Below are 26,275 nucleotides of genomic sequence, written 5' to 3'. Positions count from 1 at the left end.
AACTTCTAATACATTTTATACATATTTTTTACCTAAATACCTTCATTATTTAATACTTATATCAAATGCAATGCAATTGGAACTTGTTCAAATGAAAACCAACCAAACTTAAACAAAATGTAACCCATTTTAATTGGTACATTGCTACCTGGAAAGGTGTACATTGTACAAGACTACGTAACCCATTTTAATTGGTACATTGCTACCTGGAAAGGTGTACAAGACTACGTCTACAGGTAACTGAGATTGTGGCATACGACTTGGTTTGAAAATGATGGTTTTGATGACAATTACAATTTCAACACTGCAGGTGCCAATAAAACGTGGCAATGTTTTAAAACCGATATCAGGTATACCTGCTTAATGCTTGCACGCCATACTATACTGATTAAAGCGCAATTAATTTCCATTATGCCAGCACCTTGTTCATATTTTGACAGGAAATGCAGGCCAACTGAACCTCGGTCTTCTCTTCTGGCCTTGACATCGGGATGACCGGTGGATTCAAAGCACCCTCAGCCTGGAATATGGAAAACCAGTTGTAATTTAGTTCAGGTGGATATTATTGCTCAATTATAACCCAGCGTGCACCGTTCAAACCGAACAAATCCGCTCTTCGAACATTGTTCCCGTGCGCACGCCGTTAGTTACAAGATTTGACATTCACTTCACTTCACTTCCGCTATTTATTATTTCACAACTTCACTTTCCTCCTTTTTTTTTTTAAACGACCTTCGGGGATTCAGGGTCAAAAAGTAAAATTTTCAAATGCGTTTATTTTTATATACGTGTGATCCGTACTCACAATAGAGATAACAACTGACAGACCAGACATTCATACACCGCCCGACATATTTCCGCGCACATGTGGTTGTGGGCAGCAATACGTTTTAAAAAGTCAACAAAATATCAAGAAATTTTAAGGTAAGCGTAATAAGTGCAAATTCAGTGGGAGAAAATAAAATCTTTCCGACTGCTCAGGATGCAAAACTCTTTTTTTTTAAATCATTCTTGTTTGCTTGCTTTACGATTATACCACAAATTACTGCCTTATTGCCTTACCAGAAATTATTTGAGCAAATTAGGCCTCACTTATGATAATTAATATACTGGATTGCATTCTTTTCGGTTACGACTTGATATTTAAATAAGAAGGTGGGAACATAGTCTTACTAAACGAAACAGGCTTATACAGCATCATTCGTTTCATCCACGTTAAGATGAAATATCGCATTAAAAATAGAAATAACAATAATCAAATGTAAACAAAATGAAATAACAAAATTATGAATTTTTTTTTTAACTTAATAAACAATTCGATGTGTTTTTATGCCTGTACTGCTATGATATATTTTCGGGGCATCTCAATCAAATAACTCCATAGATAAAGGAAAGCTTTACACTATAATATGAAACTAGATCGTGCCAAATATTAATATTATTTGCAAATAATGTGCTGGAAACCTGTCCCTGTCCCTGTCCTTAATGACATTCCATTGGGCAACTGCTTATTTGCATTTTCAGTCGAGGTTTTCTGCTTTACTTCATTGGTGCGAATTCGATGAATAAATTATAATAAATAAATAAGATTCAAATTCCAACATAAACATTTACGATGGATTTTGCAACGGTCTAACGTACGAATGTTGAACACGTGGTTAGTTGTAATTTTAGTGGAGCATTTCGATGACAATCGTGTGTATCATTTATTTAATGGGTTAATATGACAACCCCTCCGCCCCGCCCACTATTTCCGATTGACCAATCAGACGCCGGGATAATTCCACGTAACGCAGACGGGTTCATTAATTAATTAACATTACGCCGATAAGGGTGATCAGCTTGTGTGAGGACTTGGACAACTCGAGTGAAATTGGTGTCTGGTGTCCAGTATGTAAGTTTAAACCTCCATTGCATTACGCGGAACTATCCGTCATCACGTTGCATCACACTTCAGCCACTGAATCTGGTTAACTGTACTCTAAACGTGAGAAGAAGCACTCCTTTGGCGCCTTGAGACGCACGGAGCTGTTGAGGCAATTTTTCCTCAGACTTGTCCGTCGTCACGCGGATACGGGATGAATGGCTCGTTCTTCCCAGTCATCTGGCGCTCATTTTTCCGACTCGGAAGGATGACAGGCTGAGTCGACCCACCTGGTGTTAATTAACGGCTCGACAGGGGGTTCGAAGTTTCGAACCCAGGCCCAGACTGCCATAAATATAAACATCACATGGTCATTACATGGGCGTGTTCTCGCCACGATCTGTATGCAAATGAGTTAAGCTGACGTCATCCCAAATAACGATTAATGACCTTTCTTTCAGTGTATAATACCCGGAGTAACTTTTCCAACGAGTTTCGCCGCTGAGATGCTAATACTAATATAGCGAAGAGTAATAACGACAAATTGCACCCCGTGACGTCAGACGTCAACGAGCGACGGTCCAGATGACGATACACGTCCGGACTGTGAGGGGGATGAAGAAGAAGAACCCTCGGGCTCGGGTTCCCATGACGTAAGACGTCAACTCCGGAGGATGCTGTTGGGCCAACAGTTGCGTTTCGAGGCCTTTCATTTGAGGACTTGACAAAGATTCCAAACAATCGTGTGACGGACACGGTAAATCGATTCCACATCAGGGAGGGGTTCTCACAGCACCGTGCTTGTTCAGTTACCATTGTGTGTGGTAGAACTAGAAGTGTGGGCCGATGTGTTGCGAGTTCTGTAATAAGGCCGTTATGTCGTGACGTAACACAAATGTTGGCTTGTGTGGGGATACATCTGATAAATAAACGAGAATATATAAAACAAATCCCGATATTGGTCATGAACTGTACATGGAATGCTGGGCTGTTCCATTACCAAGTAGAGAGGTCATAGAACACGTTACCCCGTGCAATGTTCAACTATATACTTCAATTTAAATAAAATTAGCAGGCACCCATGGAACAGAATTCTGTGGAAAACTCTCCCTTTTTTGGGGCAGTGTATAGGCAACGAAGCGCTGACTCGCATGCTCTGGGAAGTTTATGTTTTAGCAAAGCAAATGCAGGGCATGGCGATTGTGAATATGACGGGTTCGATGATGTGTTCGGCCTGAACTGTATGAAAATCAAAATGCCGGTGGGTGGAGTCACCTTTCCTACCAATGAGGTCGTTGTGGTTGGAGTCAGGCTAACTGTCCAACCAATGGGCAGAAAGACGAACAGATGAACAGAAAACTGCTGATTTTAAAGTTCGTTTTAAAAAAAATTCCAGAGGTTTAGCGCTATTGAAGCAGTCTTATACACCACCTTACTTAACATGTCCAAGTACTGCTAAACGGAAAGGTTTTGAAAATGACAAAAAGGCGATTTGTGTACGACATTGTGCAAGTACCAGGGTGTCCTCACTTGAGGTCATCCCGGTTAGCGTTGTTTCGTTATACCGTCTATAATAATTAGATGCCAAGGCTGCAAAGAACATGATGACCTGTGCGTTATTTTCGCCACAGGTAACACATTGCATTCAGGCCAAAGAGTTCAATTTTCATCTCATCAGACCACAGAATATTTTGCCTCATGCTCTCAGAGTCTTTCATGCGCCGTTTTGCAAACTCCAGGTGTGCTGTCATGTGCCTTTTTCTCAATAGTGGCATCCATCTTGCCACTCTCCCATAAAGCCTAGATTTGTGAAGTGCTGCAGAGACTGTTGTCCTTCCGGCAAGTTCTTCCATCTCAACCAAGGAATTCTGTAGTTCTGCTAGAGTGGTCATTGGGTTATTGGTCACCTCCCTGACCAAGGTCCTTCTTTCCCATTTAGTCAGATGGCCAGCTCTAGGAGTAGTCTTTGTAGTTCCATATTCTTTCCATTTCCTCATGATGGAGCTCACTCTGCTCTTGGGAAATTTCAACACTCTAGAAGTTGTTCTGTACCCTTCCTCAGATCTGTGCCTCCTCACAATTATATCTCGGAGTTCTATGGACAGTTCCTTGGACTTCGTGGTAGAGTTTCTGCTATGACATGCACTGTCACCTGTGACACCTTATTTCGAAAGGTGTTTCTTTCTAAATCATGTCCAATCAATTGAATTTACCACAGGTGACTCCAATCAAGTTGGAGAGACATCTCAAAGATGATCAGAGGAAAAGATGCACCTGTGCTCAATTTGAAGTGTCATATCAAAGGGGTTGGAAACTTATTGACTCAAGACATTTCAGCTTTTCATTTTTAATTGTTGTGTGGAAAATCCGAAAAAAAAACAATACCACTTCGACAACACGATGCATTATGTGTAGATCAGTGACAAAAATCTCAATATAATCCATTTTAAATTCAGCCTTCAGCACAACAAAATGTGAAGAAGGTAAGGGGTGTGAATAATTTCTTCTGAAACCACTAAAACTACACGAGAGAACCCTTATGTGTTGGACGTGTCTCTCTGGGGTCTTCCAAAGCCTTAACAATATGATCAGTTACCTTGACACTAAAAATGGTCGCTTCTACCACGCGCATTTATTGCATTTATCCCAGAAGTTTGTTAAATTATCAGTTCACAAAACATTTCCATGAGACATTCATGCTTCCTAGTTCGTTATATTCCGTATGATTTCCCATGAGACATTCATGCTTCCTAGTTCGTATTCCTTTTGAAAAAAATTGTATTTTTGATGGAATCATCTCGCTAGTTCCTTGTTTTAACAACTACATGTTTTCTTGCTTATTGCAGGCTGATGAGGAGGCACACTGCTCGCTGCTGCCGCAAATAGAGTGATCTGCAGCTTTGCATTTGAAGGAACTACCCTGCCTTAATTTTTAAGGGCTTGCTTGCGGAGGTGTCCATCATCCAGGTATGGCAGATTATGCTCACCCAGAAAAGACGAGTATACAATGGAGTCCTTTTTTGGAACCGCTCGGGTCATATAAAACAGTTTGACCTAATACACATATCAATATGTGTGTATATAATATGTGTAATGTTGTTAAAAGTATGTATATTGTTGCGGTTTTGGAAAATGTACCCAGAATGTACCCAAAAATTTTGGAAATGTACCAGCACGACAAATCACTGCAGCAATGTTCCAACATCTAGTGTAAATCCTTCCCAGAAGAGTGGAGGCTGTTATGGCAGCAAAGGGGGGGACCACCTCCATATTAATGCCAATGATTTTGGAATGAGATGTTCGACGAGCACATACGGGTGTGATGTTCGGGTGTATATATATATATATTGTTGCGGTTTTTTGAAGCCCGTTCCCTTACAAAGGGGAGATTAAGCCCCTTTTTCTCTCTGGGTCTTCAAAACCGTGAGACTGAGTCGCCACTTCCGGGCAGACGTGGGAAAGGGTTTCGGGACAATTTTGCACATACCTTGAGTACCCACGCCGCAGCGGAAGCGGGGATCGAGTCTCGCACGAACCACGCGTGATTGAGTACACCCGAGCGGATGGCGTACCAAGTGACTCGTGCTGTTACCTTTCTATAGAACCCAATCAGAGCGATTTAATTCGTACCATGCGATGTCAATGATGGAAAACACAAGACGGTCGAATCAGAAGAAATAACAGATTTATTTACACTATTTACAATGATTTGGAGGAAAGGAAAAGGGACACAGGGCAGAACTTAAGCAGTCTTAGCTTATTACCCAGACACGGGCCCGATCACTCACACGGGGAAATGGAAGGAGAATGTTCGCGCGCCGAACTGTGTAAATGAGCACACAGCCTCTGATATATCTTGTCACTCCTGACATGTTTGTGGTGATATTGTTTTGAGAGAAGTACGTTTGTGTGTTTGTGTGTTTTTGTATGCAGGAGCTGCTATGAGGCAGTGACCTTTGCTGTGGAATGGATCTCTATTGGTACATGTAAGAGCTGTTAATTGTTTTATTATTGTCTGCAAATGCATGAACATTGTTGATGTATTTTGTTTTCTTCCTTTTTCCTGTGCATTCAATTTCAAACCACCGTTTAAATATTCTGTAAATTTTAGAATAATTGGACTTCAATATAACAAGTAAATTCTGCACATGGATTTCTGAATACATCATTCAAATTCACATTTGATTGAGGAAAAAAAGCCTATAAAATTGTTGTGAGATTTCCTGGTAGTCAATAGAAAACCTCAGATGATTCCTGTTTTTTTTGTATGCCATATATAGTGTCATAAAGAAGCTAAAATAGAGGGATACTTGGAGAAAATGGATGTGGGAAAGAATGACAACTATGAGAGGGCACAGGAAACTTGCAAGCAGCCATCTCATTTCAGGACTGATCTCACATATCTACAGCACCTGATGTTAACTCCGCCTGGGAATTCATGTACAGATTCATCCCATCTCATCTTCAATTATCCTAACCTTCTTTCCCACCCATGGTACACTGAATCCTGTGGTGATGCAGTTGTTCTGAAACAACTTGCCTTCTCTTCCTGGAAGGCTAATCTGACTGAAGGCAATCGCAGTGTTTTCCACAAATCCCACAAGAAGTGTGCGTCCACTCTCAGGAGAGCCAGCAAACATCTGTCCAACCTCAAGAATTAACTTTCAAACTTGTCTCCCTCCTCTAAAACCTGGTGACACCTTGTTGAGTCTGTCTCTGGTGTATGCCCCTTGCTCCCCTTCCATCCCTTCCCTCCCTTCCCTCTCTTCAAATGGCACCACAGCTGACTCCACTTGTGGGAAGGCTGAATGTCTCAATTCTGTGTTTGCTTCCAAATCTTGTGTCCCCAACCCCTCACTCTCAATACCCATCCTTCTCTGTCATTCACAACTGCTCCTAGACTCTGTGTCTTTTGCACCTGAGAAGGTAAAAAAGTTACTTTCAGCCCTCGACTGACTCTTCTACTAGGCCAGACGGCATCAGCTCATCTATCTATAATTCCAGTAATCTCTGTGTGTATGTTTGTATGTTTGTATGTTTGTATGTTTGTATGTTTGTCTGTGACCGCTGTTTCTCGACAACCACGGGTCCGATATACTTGAAACTTGCCAGGTATATTGCTGGGGACCTGAGGATGTGCCTTTTCAAGGTTTCATATTAATCGGACAAGTAGTTACCGAGCTATGGCGATTTCTTTACCAAACTCCGCAAGCCGTTCGCTTTGGACCAAACCATTTCATGTAAATAGAGGGGGGGGATTGTCACCGTACTCGCAAGCCGTTCGCTTTGGACCAAACCATTTCATGTAAATAGAGGGGGGGGATTGTCACCGTACTCGCAAGCCATTCGCTTTGGACCAAACCATTTCATGTAAATAGAGGGGGGGGATTGTCACCGTACTCGCAAGCCGTTCGCTTTGGACCAAACCATTTCATGTAAATAGAGGGGGGGGATATAATTTTAGATATATATATAGTACGGGCATGCCCTAGTATGTCTTAAAAGCCTGTTCCGCTGCTCTTGCACATCCTCTCTCTGCCCTTTTCACCCTGTCATTTGCGCTATGTCATCTTCCATCTGCTTGGAAATCCACCAACATCACTGCACTGCATAAAAAGTTGCAAAAACTGGCCTCCTCAATAACAGACCTATCAGCTTACTTCCAATCATCAGCAATGTCATGGAATCCATCATCGCAGTTGATGTTAAATCCTTCCTTTTCTCCAACGTCATTTCAGCACCAGTTTGGTTTCAGACCAGGTCACTCCACCTTGGACATGCTGCTTCTACTCACCCAACAATTGTGGACACCCTCAATGTCAGACATGAGTTCAGGGCCGTCTCTCTGGACATACAGTCACGTGAAAAAGTAAGTACACCCCATGTAAAGTTTTGACTTTTTCCACATATTTCAACATACAGCTATTTGATCTTCATTTCAACAATATTGATAGATAAAGGTGATATAATATAACAAATATCATGAAACATTTAAATTTTGTAGTCCATTGTATAATTTAAATAAACATAAATGCAAATTTCGCATGTGGAAAAAGTAAGTACACCCCTACATTTATCACTACTTCAAATACCTAAAATTAGAATCGGGTGCACCAGGTCAGGTGCAAATGATTAGAACATCGTTAGAGAAGATCTTGGAGGAACCTGTCTTATTTAAACCTCAGACATTTAGTTTGGTTTGCTCTTTGTTGTTGAAGTGTGCGGCGTCACCATGCCTAGATCAAAAGAGCTCTCTGAGGCCTTCAGAAAGAAGGTTATAGATGCCTACGAGTCTGGGAAGGGATTTAAAAAGGTCTCCAAACAATTTGAAATCAATCATTCGACTGTCCGGAAGATCATCTACAAGTAGAGAAGATTCCAAACAACTGCCAACTTGTTCAGGACAGGCCGCCCCAGCAAGTTCAGCCCGAGAGCAGACCGCAAGATGCTGAAAGAAGTCTCCAAGAACCCCAGAATGTCATCACGGGACCTACAGGTAACTCTTGCCACTGTTGATGCCAAAGTGCACGAGTCTACCATTAGAAAGAGGCTGCACAAATTTGATCTACATCGGAGGTGTGCCAGGAGGAAATCCTTGCTGTCCAGAAAGAACATCAGGGCAAGACTAAAGTTTGCCAATGAACACCTCGGCAAAGACCAGCACTTCTGGAACAATGTGCTCTGGGCAGATGAGTCAAAGGTAGAGCAATTTGGCTACAGTATCAGAAGACATGTTTGGCGAAAACCGAAAGACAGCATTTGACCACAATAACCTGATACCAACTGTAAAGCATGGTGGTGGAAATATTATGGTTTGGGGCAGCTTTGCTGCATCAGGGCTTGGGCAGCTCACCATCATAGAATCCACTATGAATTCTTCATTGTACCAGAGGGTGCTTGAGGATAATGTGAGACCATCTGTCGGAAGTTGAAGCTCAACCGAAGGTGGACCTTTCAACATGACAATGACCCGAAACATACCAGTAAATCCACCAAGGAATGGCTGAAAAGCAATAAATGGAGGGTTCTGGAATGGCCAAGTCAAAGCCCGGATCTAAATCCCATCGAGATGTTGTGGGGGGATTTGAAACGAGCTGTGCATGCAAGAAACCCCTCAAGCATCGCACAGCTGAAATAATTCTGCATGGAGGAGTGGGCAAAAAATTCTCTCAGTCGATGTCAGAGACTGGTAGACAGTTATAAGAAACGCCTACTTGAGGTTGTTTCTGCCAAAGGGGGAAATACCATCTATTAGAGCCAAGGGTGTACTTACTTTTTCCACATGCGAAATTTGCATTTATGTTTATTTAAATTATACAATGGACGACAAAATGTAAATGTTTCTTGATATTTGTTATATTATATCACCTTTGTCTATCAATATTGTTGAAATGAAGATCAAATAGCTGTATGTTGAAATATGTTGAAAAAGTCAAAACTTTACATGGGGTGTACTTACTTTTTCACATGAATGTATCTTGTGATTTTGATACAGTCTGGAATCCTGCCTTACTCTCCAAACTCTCTGCTATAGCAACCAAGGCCAACTCCACACGTGGGTTACTGACTTCCTCTACTCTCATAGCCAATGCATGGCACTCACTGGAATCCTTTTGTATCCTTTTCCTGTCAAAGCTGGAGTGCCCCAAGGCAGTGTTCTGGTCCCAGTCCTATTCCTGATCTTTTTGCAATGATCTATCTGACCCTCTGGAAAATCCTCTTTATCTATTTGCTAAGATTCCACCCTCTGCCATGATATCCCTCATCCTTCACGCAGGCAGCCTCGTCCCTCTCTTGAGACCTTGGAAAATAATCACTACCTGATCTAACACTTGGAATATGTCTTTCAATCCAGACAAATCTCACACCCTCACTATCTCTTTCCGAAATGTCCATCTGCCAAACCCTCCTATCTATCTTCTTAACAATCCTCTTGAGGAATTTCAGACATTCAAATTCCTGTGTCTTACCATCAGCCATGATCTTTCTTGGGAAAACCACATTTTAAAGTTGGTCTCCAAAGTCAGCAGCCAACTGGGCATCTTCCGTCATACAAAGTCCTTCCTTGGCACACCTGAACTCCTATCCACCTGCGAGGCCTTCTTCCACAGCTTGATGGAGTATTGCTCTCCCCTCTGGGCTGGCTCCCCTGCCTCACATCGTGTTTAGCTTGACACCATGGAACCCAAGGCCTTAAAGATTATTGGACTCTCTCACAATGAAGCTGAGTCTATGGGCCTATCACTTCACCATTACAGACAGATTGGTGGTCTCTTTGTCCTCAACTGCCCCCTCTCTGGTCTTGCACCCTCTGCTCTTTCTGTGCTTTGCCCCTCCCCCGCCCTCCCCCCACATGTTTCTTCAGGGCTCATATGGTCCTCCATCAAGCCCCTTCTGGTGAAACTACCTAAATCCAGAATCACCACTCACTCACGTTCCTCTTTTTCCCACATGTGGAACCAACTTACACATCGTCTTCAATCTCATTCTTCCCTCCAGATCTTCAAGATAGCTGTTCATCACCATCTCAGATCATCCCCCATCATTGGTTTATATTATAATTTCAAATTTTTAATCTAGTTTTGTTCTTTTTATTCCACCTTTTCAGTGCACTTCAATGTTTACATGTTTTTATACTTGTTTTGTGTTATTTGTGTTCATGTCTGTGTGCATTTCAGTGTTTTATTGTCTTGATGTCTGACTGAATGGTGCCAAAGAGTAGTGTACTAGTCTACTTTACCTTTAAGCTGGCTACCCTGAGTTTAATTCCTGAACTGACCATAAACTGTGAGATCTGTGCTTCACAAGCATGGTCTTGCAACACAAAGTGTGCCATCCCTCGTCTTACATTCATCTGAGTGTTCTGTCTGCTAGCAATTGTTGGTGAATGTTAAATACGCAACAGTGCCTTTGTGGAAGAGTAGGCGAGTTATCGCCGGCACCGTTAACAAATTACAAATTCCTGCCACAACTCTCTGGCCACCCCACACTTGGCAAGCGTTCCAGCTGTATACCAGTACCCCCAACGTGAGTTCTCTTCGACCTTTGTCCTGCGATCGACTGAATGTAGGCTGATCTGCATGAATGAGTTGAATGAAGGATCTTAATATTGTTTTTATTCTTAAACGATTTATCCTGTCAGGATGCAGAGTGGAGTTTACATCAGGTGGTATTCTGCTTGTTTTGCCCACTATTTCCTGACCACAGAATAATTATAGTATTCATCATAGTGAAGGTTTCTTTCTACATCTGCTGGTACCGGGCACGTCGTCGACACTTGGCGGCCTTCTTGCAGGAAGCCGCTGTGGAACGTAGCATTCAGCAACCTTCCTCAGAAGCATCTATTGTTCCCTCTCCACACTTGGTGAGTCATGCAGAGCCAATGGTATATACATTGGGTGGGGTATGTGTTAATTGTCTGACTATAAATGAAAGCTGTGCATGCTAAGTGATCTTATCTCTTATTTTGTCTCTCTCCTCCCAACCCACCTAACGTAAATTAAACATCATTCTTACAATCAATTTCTGGTTCTTAAAGGGTGCTCTTTTGGTCTTGTATGGAAATGGTGTCCACATATTCGAGCAGACTCCAGGCAGCCCAAGCCGAACCCCTTCGTTCTCACATCAAGCTCCCCCTCCATATGATGCTGTTTGTTCAATGCAAGGTAACGTGTTTGTTGTCCTTAATTATTTTCCAGTGACAGTTTGTGTCATTTGCACTTTGTGCTAACCATGATTTGTACTGTTCACACACATGCAATTTATCTCAATAGGTTCCTTTAGATTTATAAAGGTTGTGTCAAGTGCGCATGAAGCAACAAGCTGGGTTAAGCAATTTGTTTACTTCTGTCTGTCCTTCTGTGTGTACCCCGGTTTAGAATAGGTACACCGTATCCCTGCGCATCGAAGAGGCGACCAAGGGTTGGCGTCAGGAAGGGCATCCGGCCATAAAAATATTGCCTCAAAACAGGGAACCATGATTGTCATGGGACCCGCAAGGCTAACCCCCGCTCCAGCGGGGAAAATGGCCTTAAAACGATCATTCATTCATTTTTTTTGTCTGTCCTTCTGTCTGCAAACGTCAGTTAATGATCGACTTGATTTCATATATTGTAACTCCTGAATCAGTTCATGATCGACCAAACAACTTGATTTCAGTTGAATGTTACATTTTGATCACCAATCGGAACGAGCCTCTAGTTTAGCAGTACTTGGCTCCAAATTTGTCCCGACCGTAAATGCGCAGAGATGAGTGAAATGAATTTTTTAAGCGCTGATATTTGGCTATGTCCTTCCTTCCATCCGTCCATCTATCAAAAATGAAGAAGAACCTTTCTAACCCCCTATGTGTAATTATAAAGGGTTCTAAAGGGTAATTCTGGGGGGTTCTAAAGGGTAATTCTGGGGGGTTCTAAAGGGTAATTCTGAAGCGTAATTTATTATGGGTTTCATTCATTTATAGACTTTTCCTATTTCATATTAAAAATACCAAACAGAATCGCTTCCTTCGGATACGGGTGCGATTTATTTATTTATTTATTTATTTTTACTCTGTCTGGCAGTCAAACAAAATTGAAAATCATTCAAATGGGAAACTTCCTGTTTTTAGGGACGTCATGAAGGACACAAACAACACGTGCAAATAACTTATGTAACGTGTTAAATAAAGTGGTGTATAAGGCACTCGCATCTACAGCTGTAAACTTCAGAAAATATATATTGTTACGGATCTCAGATTACGCGCTCCCCTTACCGAGGGGGGTGGGGGGGGGTTAATCCCCTCGTCTATTAAGCTGGCCGTCCGAGTCAGAAGATATCGCGCTCCTTTGCGGGGTTGAGATTGACCAGGGTGACTGGTCAATGGGTTCCCAGATACCTTCGCCAACCTCGCCACAAAGCAGGGCGCTACTTCTGCCCGAGCCACAGACAAGATGGAATTTTGCCGAGCGGTTTAGCAATCTGAAGCTCAAGCCGTTAGCAGAAAGACTAACCCGATTCTGAGCGGTTCCTATATCATGCCACCGATACTCAATGGGGAAAAGACAAAGACGATCGGACGAGAGGAAACCAAAAGGTAATTAAGAACAAATATGATTTATTGACTACACTAAAAGAGGAAACGAAAGGCAAGAATATACAAAAGAAGGAAATAAAAGGACATAGGGCAACCTTATACAGTCTTATATTATCACATGCCCAGGACAATACAAACACACTTACACGAATGGGGTGGTGGTGGTGGGAAGGAAGAGAAGGGTCCAAGCAGATGGTTCCAGGCTCCGGGTCCACCGCGAAGAATGGCAGGCAGCTTTGCGTGTCGTTGGCGCGCGACCGGACGTTATAATTATGCGGGGGACTGGGATGCCGCGTACATAATCTTTGTGCCAACTCTCTCTCTCCCAACGTTCGTCTCAGAGGGTACCCTCACACAGGTCGCTCCAACAACGTGACAATCAATCGAGCGCTCCCCGCGCAGTTCGTTCACAATCAGCACCCCCCGGCGCAGTCCGTCATCAATGGCCTCCCCTCGCGCATCTCTCTGAGAGGGCTTGGCGCTTGCGCTTTTATAACCAGCTTAGAAATCAAGCCACGCTTCATTGATCCACGCCTATTAACGAGCTCAACTCAGCCCTGGTTGGCTGGTGGGGGCTTACCGGCCACGCCCTGGTGGTGAGTTGACGTGGCCACACCTCGTTCTTGCCGCCCCACCCCCTTCTTCTCCAAGCCTGATACTTAGGCAGTTAAGACCGAAAAATAGGGCATATCGTTCATTTTTTCAGGAAAGCACCAAATTTGGCACAGATGTAGTATGGACCTATACAATTGTTTTCCTGAGGGGCGCCCAAAAATTCAGAACCCCTGGTGGCCGCCAGATTGAATTTCAACATGACCGCCATTTTTTCCCATTTTCCTTGAATCTCTCATTGTATTTTAGGTAAAATTTCAATTCCAAGTGATACACATTGTTTTATTGGTCTCTGATAACAATGAAATGGTATTAATTAATCAAAGTTACACACAGTTGCAGTTTTAACTTAAAATATTGTGGGCACTTGAAAGGTGGAGGCTCTCGCACAGACGCGTAGTACTACAAGCACTGTCCATCGCAGTCACACAGTGATGTGCAGGGCAGATTTGCCCTGGAGCATTTACAGTTGCCTTTACAGGCCGACTTACAATGGCAGCTTGTAAGCTCTGAACATGCCTCCTGTATCAGTGGTATTGTGGTCCAAATTGGTGTCCAAGAAGTCCCTGTTTTCATCCAGCCCCAATCAGCTGGTGATGGAAGTTCTGGGTAGGGCACAAGTGCCTGACTCCATACGTGTCCAGCCTGAAAATATGCACGTTTTAGGTGTTGTTCGAAGGCGTCTGCTGTTGGGGGAATGTGATCAATTTTTCTTGCCTTCTTCGTGATCAAGTGTCGGCGCATGTCATTCACTGTCTTTATCTCGGTAGTCCGGTCATCGAGGATGGCAACATATCTTTCTATGCTCTGTAGTTCCATAGTAATAGCGTCCACAGATGGCCTATAAGCGAGAGCATGAAAGGTCTGCGTGATGCTGGGGTATGCCTCCCAAGCCTCCCAAGCTGTCTTTTTCCCAATTTGGGCAAAAAATAACACTGTGTCGCAGCCAGTGAAGGCATGAAATAATGGCAAAGACTCGGACTTCCTGCGGCCAAGGCCGGTGGCAATTTTATGGATGGCAAGGTAGCGGTAGCTTTTACCAGTGCCAATGGCAATCCAGAGTTCCTCCACACCGTGTGATTGGTAGGTAAAGTAGTGTGCTATTGCCAAGACCACAATATCAGAATCTACAGTTCGAATGTAGACCCGTTTTCTCCCCTTTTTCACGGCGCCCCTCAGGATTTAATTTTAATTTCAAAATTTCTGAATTTTTGGGCGCCCCTCAGGAAAACAATTGTATAGGTCCATACTACATCTGTGCCAAATTTGGTGCTTTCCTGAAAAAATGAACGATGCTTCCTCTTAACTGCCTAACTATGACCTCGTGTTCAATGGCGGCTGAGCCAGGCAGCGAACGCTACTGGTAAGCCCAGGAACACAATTTGGAGGAAGGCTACGCCGCAATATGAATTGACAAGGGGGCCTACTCTTATTTAATTAATACAACGCAGATTCAACTATTGGGAACAGATCCTTACCTGATACACATACTCATGAAATAACTAAAGGAGAAGCCTATGGTGTGCTACGTGTTGCTCGTGGCCTAACTAGGGTGCGACCTTTGACCTTTTACACCAAAAATGGGAATATTTACAGGGGATTATTTATAAGGGAATATTACAGATATTTACAAAGTGGAGGATTCTAAAAACCGCAACAATATTTTACGTAGTGTGTTCAAAAAGTATCCGACCTTTATTTTTCGTGCGTAAAAAAAAAGAAGCTAGGGAGGCGTTGATTGGTGCACGTATGTAGGCGATCCTAATGCACACGCGTGAATTTTTTCCCACCTGCAGAAGCTGTCATTCGACTGCAGACCGTCGAGGAGTGAGGACATGTAAGTGAGCGCCGTCGGATTTTCGTTTTTGACAAAATGACGGAAAAACTTGAACAATGCTACTGCATCAAATTTTGTGTTTTTTGGCCTCGGGGATGTTGGAAGCTTCCATTGTGATGACTGCAACTTGGTTTCTGGGTCGTACCCATAAACCCAGGACTCATCGCCAGTGATCACTGTGTTGAGGAAGCTGGGATCGCTGTTCACAGTCTCCAGCATGTCCTGTGCGATCTCCAAACGGAGTTGCTTCTGCTCAATCGTTAGCAGCTTTGGTACGAACTTCGCTGAGATTCTCCTGAAGCCCAAATCCTCCTTCATAATGGAATGAACGGTGTTGAATCTTGCGGATCGTTTCCACTTGGGAATCGCCAAGCTTTACACAAAATTTGATGCAGTAGCGTTGTTCAAGTTTTTCCGTCATTTTGTCAAAAACGAAAATCCGACGGCACTCACTTACATGTCCTCACTCATCGGCGGTCTGCCGTCGAATGACAGCTTCTGCAGGTGGGAAAAAATTCACGCGTGTGCATTAGGATCGCCTACATATGTGCACCAATCAACGCCTCCCTAGCTTCTTTTTTTTACGCACGAAAAATAAAGGTCAGATACTTTTTGAACACAGTAGTATACGACCGTTTAAATCTCTATTTTATTTCAATTTAATTATATACCTAAACATTGCGTGGGCTAAGGTGTTCTATGATCTCACGAGTTTCTTATGTTTTCTTGTATGTTTTGTACAACATTTAAAACACCAATTATAATCTTGGACACAAGCACTACCACTTTCAAGAGAAACATCCATTATGAATAATCGTTATTTTTTAATCATCCTTTAGGAGTTTAGGTGGTCGTGTCTTTTTACTACTCTCGTGGGGTGTACCCAAGTGATGTAAATTTAGTGCTTTGTCTTCTTGCATATTGTGCTAATGCACCCTCAATTTTTATCACAATTTTTTCAATTAGAGGTGTCAGAAAACCCAGGCATCTTTGCTCAATGGATGTACAACCAGCAATTGGATGTTGTCCAAACTTGACTTTATTATGAATAAAAACACAAAAACGAACACAAAGGCATGGCACTGTACACAGCAAAGCAAATAATGACTGGCTCTTCTCTGCATTCACTTTGCCACTTATATAGACCACATACGAGAATTCCTGAAAGCTCCTTCCTGAAGGAAACCATTCATAAATATGAGATGGTACTATCTATATCTTATAGGAGCCAAAAACCGCTCGTTACCACAACATGGCTCCATATCCAGAAGTAGCTAGAACTTCCCCGAACACTCGCGATCTTTCCACACTCACAATTGTAACAATTCTCAGTTTAGAAATTTCAATTTTATTTTAACGGTGAAAAACTATGGGATCAAGATTTTTGCTGTTGTCATTCAGATTATGCCAACAAGGTTTGTGCTGCACATCTTTTCTCAGATGACATGAAGCCACCTGCCTACCAGGAGATTTCTGATTCTCATGATGATGCACCGCCGCCTTACACGCCTGCAGAAGTTATGCCCACGGGGACGCCGGTTGTGCTTCCTACTGATGCCATGGTGACACCCAATGCACCATAGAAATGGTTGTGCCCACATCCACTGGCATCAGAAAAACAAATGTAGCCAAATGCATTAGTACGGCAAACACCATTGTGGCCATGATCTCTTGCACGTTTGATATAACTGTAACCCGTTTTCCACCACTGATGTTGTTTGTCTACACCTTCACTAACTGTTACTACAGTGATATTACCACATCTTCAGCTTCCTGTACTGATGCTATATCAGACACATGCCATGCCCTATGTCTTCATCCACTAGTAATAAGGTGCTACCCATGCCACTGCTGTCTTTTGCAATCTCCCCCTGTTATTAAAGCATATATATGAACATTTAATTGAGAGTTTCTAGGAACTAAACCAAATTGCATTAGGTAATGAATGCAAGTTAACCTCTCAGATGACCTCAGGTTACCAAGAAGGAATTGGAAAGAGGAAGAAAATTTAAACAATATGTGAATAAATGAGTAAATAAATGTTTTTGAGAGCAAATCCTGTTTACAGGTAGTGTGGGCCAACTACTGATGCAATCAGTACTTGTAAATTCTTCAATGTATACTGTGCATGTTCATGGCGAATAAGCATTCTAATTTGGGCAGCAAAAATATTATTTTAAGTAAAAACTAAAATACATGTATGCATGTGTGTATGTATGTATGTATGTGTGTGTATGTATGTATATGTATGTATGTATATGTATGTATGTATATATATATATATATATATATATATATATATATATATATATATATATATATATATATATATATATATATATATATATATATAAATAACCTCTGCTGACATTTCTCAAGAGTGAAGAAACTTATTCTAAACTCCCACTCTCAGCCCGAAGGTTTAAGGAGGGGCAAGCCGGACACCCAATCAAACCCGTGGCTTTCAACCGAACCATTGACATGTAAAATCAAATAGTCTGACAGAAAACGCTGCGGGCGGAGGGGTGCCTGTGTAAAGAAGGGTGTGGTGGGAATACGCACTTAGGGTAATATAATAGTTTATAATGCAATCCAATAAAATCAAATCTAGGAAATCCAATTTCAATGTTAGAATGTGAGTTCTAACATTTCAATGTTAGAATGTGATTGAAGGTGGATAGGTGGTCTGGGGTGGTGGAGGGAGGAGAGGGGATACGGGTGGGGATGACTTGAATATAACTAGATGGTATTCATAAAATACGGACCTTGCACAGTCAACTTGGTGCAAGCCAACTCTTATATTTTTAATGCTTTTTTCTTTCTTTCTTTGATCCATTATGGCTGCCAGACCACATGACTGGAGACGTCATAAATTTACATCTCCAAAATTATTGTGTAGATCATACTCAAGAAATTTCAAACTATATCGGACTAACTGTTATACTTGTCGAATTATGACGACATTGTTAACACGTATTCCCCATGCGGAGTTCATTAAAATGAGCCACGTTTCAATTTTTTCCATGGAGCGGTTTTGGAGATATAGAAGTGAAATGTTTTTCGGTTTTTCCAAGATGGCGCCTATACCATGTGACCTATAATGCCATAATTATAATTTTTAAAATTCTACAGGAGTAGGTGCTCCTTGTGTCCATCAGACCAACAGTTGCAGAAGAAAAAAAGGTTCATACTGATCAGATCAAGCGTTGTACTTGTCAAATTATGACGTCATAATGAAGGCACCGATGACATCATCATTAAGATATCTTGTTCCCCATGGGGAGTCCTTGACAATGAGACATGTTTCAGTTTTTTCCATTGAGCGGTTTCGGAGATGTGGTGCAAAGTTTTTCCAAGATGGCGTCTGTTCTACGTGATCTATGACGTCATAATTATCACGATAAAATTCTAGAGGAGGAGGCGCTCCCATGGTGCAAAATTTCGTGTCAATCGGACCAACGCTGGCCAAGAAAATGGATGTTAAAAATACAGACACGTACTACATACTCACGTACTTATGTATTTACGCACACAACGTGGTTGCCCAACACCCTATTAAGTACCTTTGCATTGGTGTTTCCTTTTTTTTTTGTCCACTACCTGTATATATAGTCTTCAACGTCTGACACACCACCCTGTGGTAAGGGACAAGAAGATCTGTCCATCTGCAGGGTTAATTTGGTGTGAATCGGCGTCTCTGAACACATTGACCAAACCTCGGTGGAATTGCCGACAACATGGCTGAGCAAAGCCTGTCCACGATCCGCATTTGAAGCGTGCAAACGCAGACCCAATGTGCTCGGTTCACAGGTTAATAAGTCAATCTCATAAGCACTATGGATCCCGCTCCCGGTGACCACACATATTTTCATAAAAACGGGGATTTATTACAGAGAAAAAAAGGGGGGGGGGGGAGGATGGAAAGAACACGGCCGTTTATTTATTTGATTGTGCGGTGATCACAATCAAATAAATAAACTATAACAATATGCCCCAAAACCATGACGGCCTCAACATTTACACCTTAACTCGCTCATTTGGAGGAATGCAAGACTTCAGAGGGGATTGACGAGAAAATAAACCTGTTCTGCACGACACTGCTGTGCTCATGCACATGGTGTGGGTATGCCATGTGCTCACTCTCCACTCCATCCAGGCACTCGTTTAAGTGCACAGCAGTTCGGTGTGGGTCTCGGTCTCACAGCACCTCATGCACCTTCCTTCAGGAATCGCAATTTCTCCCGAAGACCCCTTGGAACTCCAACCGAAGACCTTGCGCCAACCCACACCAACTGAAGACTGCCAACCAGAGATAGCAGCAGGTGCGCACCACCCGAAGATGAACCAGGCACGCATGTGGTTGTAATGCTTTTGTAAAGTTCCCACGGAGCCCATTGATGACTGTTGTGGAGCACGCTCATTTGTTAAAGCAGTCAGACAGATCTTATTTGGCAGGGTTTTAACCCACTTGGTGGCCTCGCACTCGTGTTTGGCCCTATCTCCCAATGGTGAAGAATCACTTAAAAATTTAATAATCCTCATATCCGAATCCATATTCAGATCTTCACCAAAATCGAATCGATTCGTCAGTGTCACATACACAACCTCTCCACCAAGTTTCGTCCAAATCCGTCCATAACCTTTTGAGATATCCTGCTATATGTGTTTTTGGCACTATCTCCCAATGGTGAAGGCACCATTGGTGAAGAGAATGGTTTTTTTTGTATCCATAGTTGAGAATGATGGAAGACCTAGTACGAGTACACTGAATGGATCAGGACACAATAAATGAAACGGAAAACCTCATAATGCATTGGAGTCATCAGAAGGAACCCGAAGCAGGGGTGGAGGGGAGAGGACAGGATGGAAAGAGCAGCGGGTGCAAGACCAGAAAGGAGGAGGTAAAAGATAGAGAGACCACCGACCTGTTTGAAATGCCGAAGTGATAGGCCAATAGACTCAGCTTCATCGCGAGAGATTCCAATAATCTTGAAGGCCTTGGTTTCCACGACGTCAAGCTGAGCAATGTGTAAGGCAGGGGATCCAGCCCAAAATGGAGAGCCAGCTGTGGATGAGGTCCTTATAGGTGGATAGGAGTTCAGGTGTGCCAAGGAAGGACTTTGTATATGGCAGAGGATGCTCAGTCGGTGGCTGGCCTTGGAGGCCAACTTTGTGGTTTACCCAAGACTGATTTCATGCAGCTTCCTTTGAGTGAGAAGAAACCAAGCTTGTCATTTAGTAATTTCTATTCACATTGATCAGAATCTTCAAAAACTTGTGATCACAACAACTCAAAGTAAACTATTCATGAGTGGGTAATACGAAGAGTTGTTGTAGCTAATCCATCAAATTTACCAATCAAATCTAATTGATGACTCATTGTGAGGTGTTCCTCATCATCAACATCAGGTGCTGCTGTCTACACATCCATAAAGCCAAAGCCCACTCCTCATATTACAGAATACAGATCTATCAGGATTAACTGTTAGCTTAAAACAAAATGACTAAACTTTCAGTGGACGATCACCATAGAATTGTCTTTCTCCATAAATAAGGAAATGTTGTTTTATCACAATTAACTACCGATTAATTTTGTCTTCAATTGTTTTGCATTTATAATAATGCCAAATAGTAATAAGAACATGATTTAAATACTTGGATAATTTAATCTGCTTCCTTAGAATGATGATATGCCGTATTGGGATTTGCGCATTGCTTTGTTTTCTTTTATGATCTAGGATTGTTTGGATAGCTCAGAGGTAGAAGATTCTCCTTTGAAGAATGAAGACCAGTTGGTGGTCAAAGCCCGTTGACCTGAGCCTGGCCCACTAGGCAGCTATACTAGTTGGTATGGTGCCTTCGGTTTTGAATATGGATCTTACTAACCACAACCAGCTTTTATTTTTTGAACATTTTCTCCAACATCATTGCCCCGTGGTGATGTCGTCCCTGATACAAAGGAATTGTTTACCGTTTATGTGACATCATTGAGCCCTGCATTGGATCAGGGGCTATCATATGCTTGCCAGGAATGCCAAGGTGGTTGTGAAAGGGTTGTTGATGTCCATCTGAGGTCCCTGGCAGACAATGATTCGTCCTTTTTTCTTTTCTTTTTGCACATAAGATGATATTTAGACATGACTGATATTTAGAAGACATGACTTCTAAGACATGAAGAAGACATGACATGACCTCAGATGATATTTAGAAGACATGACTTTTCAGCCTTTATTTTGTCCACTTTGTCATTGAAATGCACAATGCATCAAAAGCAGACAAGCCCGTTTGTTCCTCACTGGTGAGGATTTGTTTGAAGACTATTGTTTATTTTATTTTCTTACAGAATACACTGCATACAACATCCATCGAAACACATAGCTCAGAAATTTTTAGGTTTATGGAGTTGATTACCGATAGCTTTACCTTTTTTGTTTTGTTCCTCATATTACTATAATTCACCAAATGTACGTCCGTCTGTCTGTCTGTCCGTCCGTCCGTTCCCAGGTACCGCAAAAACGGCTGCACCGATCGTAACGAAATTTCGGGTGGGTAATCCTGGGACCCCCTGGAGTAAAATAGGCTATATTGTTTTTCCAATTTCAGCTTTGGTCTCCAGCATTTTCAGGTTTGGACTCCCGCCTAACGTTATTGTCCCGGGTACCGCAAAAACGGCTGCACCGATCGCAACGATGCACCTCCATGCCCGTGGGATTCCCACGGGTGACCCCACTAGTTTATATAATCTGAAGTATATTTTCCATATTCCAGGCCTACCTGTTTCTCCCTGTTGCCCTGTTCAATTTTTTAGCCTTTAAAGGAATAGGTGTTGCTTCCAACTCATGTTTTGTTGCTGCAAGTGAACAACCCTTTTTTTATTTTTTTCGGGGGTGGGGGGATGGGACGGGATGGAAAGAGCAGCGGGTGCAAGACCAGAAAGGAGGTGGTAAAAGACAGAGAGACCACCGACCTGTTTGAATTGCCGAAGTGATAGGCCAATAGACTCAGCTTCATCGCGGGAGATTCCAATAATCTTGAAGGCCTTAGTTTCCACAAAAAATGGTGACGAAGTCACCAGAGGCATTATGCTTTCGAGTTGCCCATCTGTCTGTCAGTCCGTCCATGATAACAATAAGTTTTCGTTATCACAATAACCTGAGAATGGCTGAGGGGATTTAAATAAAGCTTAGATCAAGTATGCACTATGATGATGTAATAATGTGGGTGGAGGCATATCGGTTGACGTTACGACGTTGAAGAGTGCCTTTCTAGTTTTAACAGGTAACAATTTATTTTATTTTGACACATGATGTGTAATGTAATAACTGTAGATATAGTTTTTTGTTTTAACATCCATGACGTAACACAGTGTTTTCATGTGCTTCTTTGATGTTCGGCTAATGCTGTGAATGTGGTGATGACAACGCGATTATTATTGCATATAATGTACAATATAAATACTTGTATACAGATTAATCAAAATGCTTGCAAGTGGCAGCGAATGAAAATTAAAAGGTTAATGCTTCCACGTAACTACATGCAAGTCACGTTTAACATTGTTTTTGAATTATGTGTTGAAGGTGAGATTTTAAAAATCTTGTTTTGATGGTCATTTTTGCTTTCTTGGTTTAGAAACATTTACAGTAGTCACTGTTTTTTTCCCCTTTTTTGGTGGTGGGGTGTGGGGGGAGACATGAGGGGCGGGGGATTGTCCAGAATATAGCAGTCATAATTCATTATGAAATTTATTTTTGAGAATGTCTTGTGTAAATATGTATGATAAACTCTGGTAATTTAAACTGGGTCAATGAACCAAGTTATATCAGATTGTTCATCAGGTAAATTGGATTGATTTTGAAAGAATATTCACACTGGATGCAAAGTTTACCAAGTCATCTCAACAAATCTTTTGACACTGTGAAGTTAAATTCCAGCCTAATTATTTCCTCAATAACATTTTCCAGCCTTTGTTTGCAGATGTTTCTCCCAGTTGTTTTTGATGGAAAACTTGTGCATTTCAGAATGGTTTGTGATATTTTGACACGACTCCATGTTTGATCACTTTGCTGTTGTTACAGTAGCAGGTGATGACACAAAAAACAGTTGCTATTTTTGCTTTCCTCTTTAGGTAAAGAAAACACAATGCTGTCATATCAGATAACTCAATAAATCTTTGGTTTGACAAGGCTGCTCGTTGTGTTCATTGTGAAATTCACTTGATTCGAATTTCAAGTGATAGTTATGCTCTACGGCGGTGGTTCCTAACTACTCTGGGTGTGCGAGTCGCTACGGAACCTTCCAAACCCCAAAAAGTTTCTCAGACCAACGAGTATGACTATAATCGTTATATTAAATCATAGTGATGTGGGACTATTATCGTGACATAATTACGACCCAAGCAGGATGAACCACAGCTTTCTACAAATGGTTGCTTTTGACATACGGTGAGTCGCTGCGCATGACGTCTTTTTGGCTGCGTGGGGCCGATGGTCTTGGGTCATGGACCATGGGAAGGTAAAACTTCACTGCTGTACATCATATACAGTGCATTCAGAAAGTATTCAGACCCCTTCACATTTTTCACATTTTGTTATGTTGCAGCCTTATGCTGAAATCGTTTAAATTCGTTTTTCCCTCATCAATCGACACTCAATACCCCATAATGACAAAAAGAAAACAGGATTTTAGAAAGTTTTGCAAATTTATTAAAAAGAAAAAACTGAAATAACACATTTACATAAGTATTCAGACCCTTTGCTATGACACTTGAAATTTATCTCAGGTGCCTCCCATTTCTCTTGATCATCTTTGAGATGTTTCTACACCTTGATTGGAGTCCACCTGTGGTAAATTCAATTGATTGGACATGATTTGGAAGGACACACACCTGTCTATATAAGGTCTCACTGCTGACAATGCATATCAGAGCAAAAACCAAGTCATGAGGTCGAAGGAACTGCCTGCAGAGCTCAGAGACAGGATTGTGTCGAGGCACAGATCTGGGGAAGCCTACAAAAAAATCTCTGCTGCATTGAAGGTTCCCAAGAGCACAGTGGCCTCCATAATTCCTAAATGGAAGAAGTTTGGAACAACCAGGACTCTTCCTAGAGCTGGCCGCCCGGCCAAACTGAGCAATCGGGGGAGCAGGGCCTTGGTAATAGAGGTGACCAAGAACCCGATGGTCACTATGACTGAGCTCCAGAGATCCTGTGTGGAGATGGGAGAATACTTCCAGAAGGACAACCATCACTGCAACACTCCTCCGATCTGGGCTTTATGGCAGAGTGGCCAGACGGAAGCCTCTCCTCAGTGAAAGGCACATGAAAGCCCGCTTGGAGTTTGCAAAAAAGCACCTAAAGGACTCTCAGACTGTGAGAAACAAGATTCTGTGGTCTGATGAAACCAAGATTGAACTGTTTGGCTTCCGTCTGGCCACTCTGCCATAAAGCCCAGATCGGTGGAGTGTTGCAGTGATGGTTGTCCTTCTGGAAGTTTCTCCCATCTCCACACAGGATCTCTGGAGCTCAGCCAGAGTGACCATCGGGTTCTTGGTCACCTCTCTTACCAAGGCCCTTCTCCCCCGATTGCTCAGTTTGGCCGGGCGGCCAGCTCGAGGAAGAGTCCTGGTTGTTCCAAACTTCTTCCATTTAAGAATTATGGAGGCCACTGTGCTCTTGGGAACCTTCAATGCAGCAGAGATTTTTTTGAAGGCTTCCCAAGATCTGTGCCTCGACACAATCCTGTCTCTGAGCTCTGCAGGCAGTTCTTTCGACCTCATGGCTTGGTTTTTGCTCTGATATGCATCGTCAGCTGTGAGACATTATATAGACAGGTGTGTGCTTTTCCAAATCATGTCCAATCAATTGAATTTACCACAGGTGGACTCCAATCAAGGTGCAGAAATATCTCAAATATGATCAAGAGATATGGGAGGCACCTGAGCTAAATTTCAAGTGTCATAGCAAAAGGTCTGAATACTTATGTCAATGTGATATTTCTGTTTTTTCTTTTTAATAAATTTGCAAAAACTTTCTAAAATCCTGTTTTCTCTTTGTCATTATGGGGTATTGAGTGTAGATTGATGAGGGAAAAAATGAATTTAAACGATTTCAGCATAAGGCTGCAACATAACAAAATGTGAAAAAGTGAAGGGGTCTGAATACTTTCTGAATGCACTGTATGTGATGTACCATTCTTTGAGGAATGCAGGTAAAGATTTATCGACTAGACACTTGTTGTTAACGTCGAAGTATGAAGGATGTCTGACAATGTGTTCTGAAATGTAATGTTCTATAGAAATGAAAGCTGACTATGTCCACATTTACAGTTCTGTTTGTTCAATAATACTCCCCCTTTCATTCACAGGTTCCTTTGCATTAAAAACATTGGCATTGTATTATGGAACTTTATTTTCCTGGATGATTGAATTCTGATCATGTAAGTGCTTATTTATATTTTGACATTGTGCTGTGTTTGCTTTTTGTAGCATCTGTTGAGAAGAAAATAAATTAATGGGATGGGAAGGAAAGGAGAGATTAATTTATTTCAGACTTGAATGAATGAATGAAATGAATGAATGAATGATCGTTTTAAAAAGGCAATTTTCCCCGCTAGAGCGGGGGTTGGCCTTGCGGGCCTCATGACCTCATGGTTCCCTGTTTGAGGCAATGTTTTTATGGCTGGATGCCCTTCCTGACGCCAACCCTTAGTCGCCTCTTACGATGCGCAGAGATACGGTGTACCTATTCTAAACCGGGGTACACACCGGGATCATTCATCCCAGCAAGCTGGTACTCAATTTGCCGACCTCGGAAGGATGACAGGCTGAGTTAACCGCCCTGGTGTTAATTCAGCGATCGAACGGGATTCGAACTCAGGATCCTAGGATCCC

The 26,275-nt window shown here is 42.2% G+C and overlaps 3 protein-coding genes across 11 annotated transcripts in view; 1 reads left to right on the top strand and 2 right to left on the bottom strand.

The window, feature by feature from the left end:
* Nucleotides 1–26,275, bottom strand: part of ICE1 (interactor of little elongation complex ELL subunit 1) — a 524,149-nt gene that overhangs the window by 90,049 nt on the left and 407,825 nt on the right. The window contains exon 1 of one of the 6 annotated variants that reach the window (XM_068131209.2): nucleotides 422–710. The exons of 2 other annotated variants lie outside the window; for them this stretch is intronic. Coding sequence is in view for 1 of the 4 variants with exons in the window: in XM_078787038.1 (XP_078643164.1) it covers nucleotides 422–487 (66 nt within the window). In the remaining 3 variants the exon portion in view is untranslated. Of the gene's footprint in view, nucleotides 1–421; nucleotides 711–26,275 lie in introns of those variants that run through there. 3 more of the 6 variants (XM_078787039.1, XM_078787038.1, XM_078787040.1) reach the window with 3 other exon arrangements.
* Nucleotides 1–26,275, bottom strand: part of AHCY (adenosylhomocysteinase) — a gene marked incomplete at its 3' end in the record, with an annotated part of 390,713 nt that overhangs the window by 178,643 nt on the left and 185,795 nt on the right.
* On the top strand, nucleotides 1,790–17,443 carry LOC144894343 (uncharacterized). 4 transcript variants are annotated; one of them, XM_078787033.1, is made up of 6 exons: nucleotides 1,790–1,894; nucleotides 4,711–4,831; nucleotides 5,798–5,850; nucleotides 11,072–11,228; nucleotides 11,451–11,529; nucleotides 16,828–17,443. In XM_078787033.1, exons 3-6 carry the CDS (start codon nucleotides 5,831–5,833, stop codon nucleotides 16,968–16,970), a joined length of 399 nt encoding a protein of 132 aa, XP_078643159.1. In that variant the 5' UTR covers nucleotides 1,790–1,894; nucleotides 4,711–4,831; nucleotides 5,798–5,830; the 3' UTR covers nucleotides 16,971–17,443. The 4 variants fall into 4 exon arrangements, with proteins under 4 accessions (XP_078643159.1, XP_078643156.1, XP_078643155.1 ...); XM_078787030.1 differs by having other exon boundaries at nucleotides 1,795–1,894; nucleotides 11,403–11,529; XM_078787029.1 differs by lacking the exon at nucleotides 1,790–1,894 and adding an exon at nucleotides 2,433–2,621 and having other exon boundaries at nucleotides 11,403–11,529.

Source organism: Myxine glutinosa, chromosome 11 (assembly GCF_964187855.1).
Source record: "Myxine glutinosa chromosome 11, kmMyxGlut1.1, whole genome shotgun sequence".
Classification (NCBI taxonomy): domain Eukaryota; kingdom Metazoa; phylum Chordata; class Myxini; order Myxiniformes; family Myxinidae; genus Myxine; species Myxine glutinosa.
This window is presented reverse-complemented; position numbering and strand designations above follow the sequence as displayed.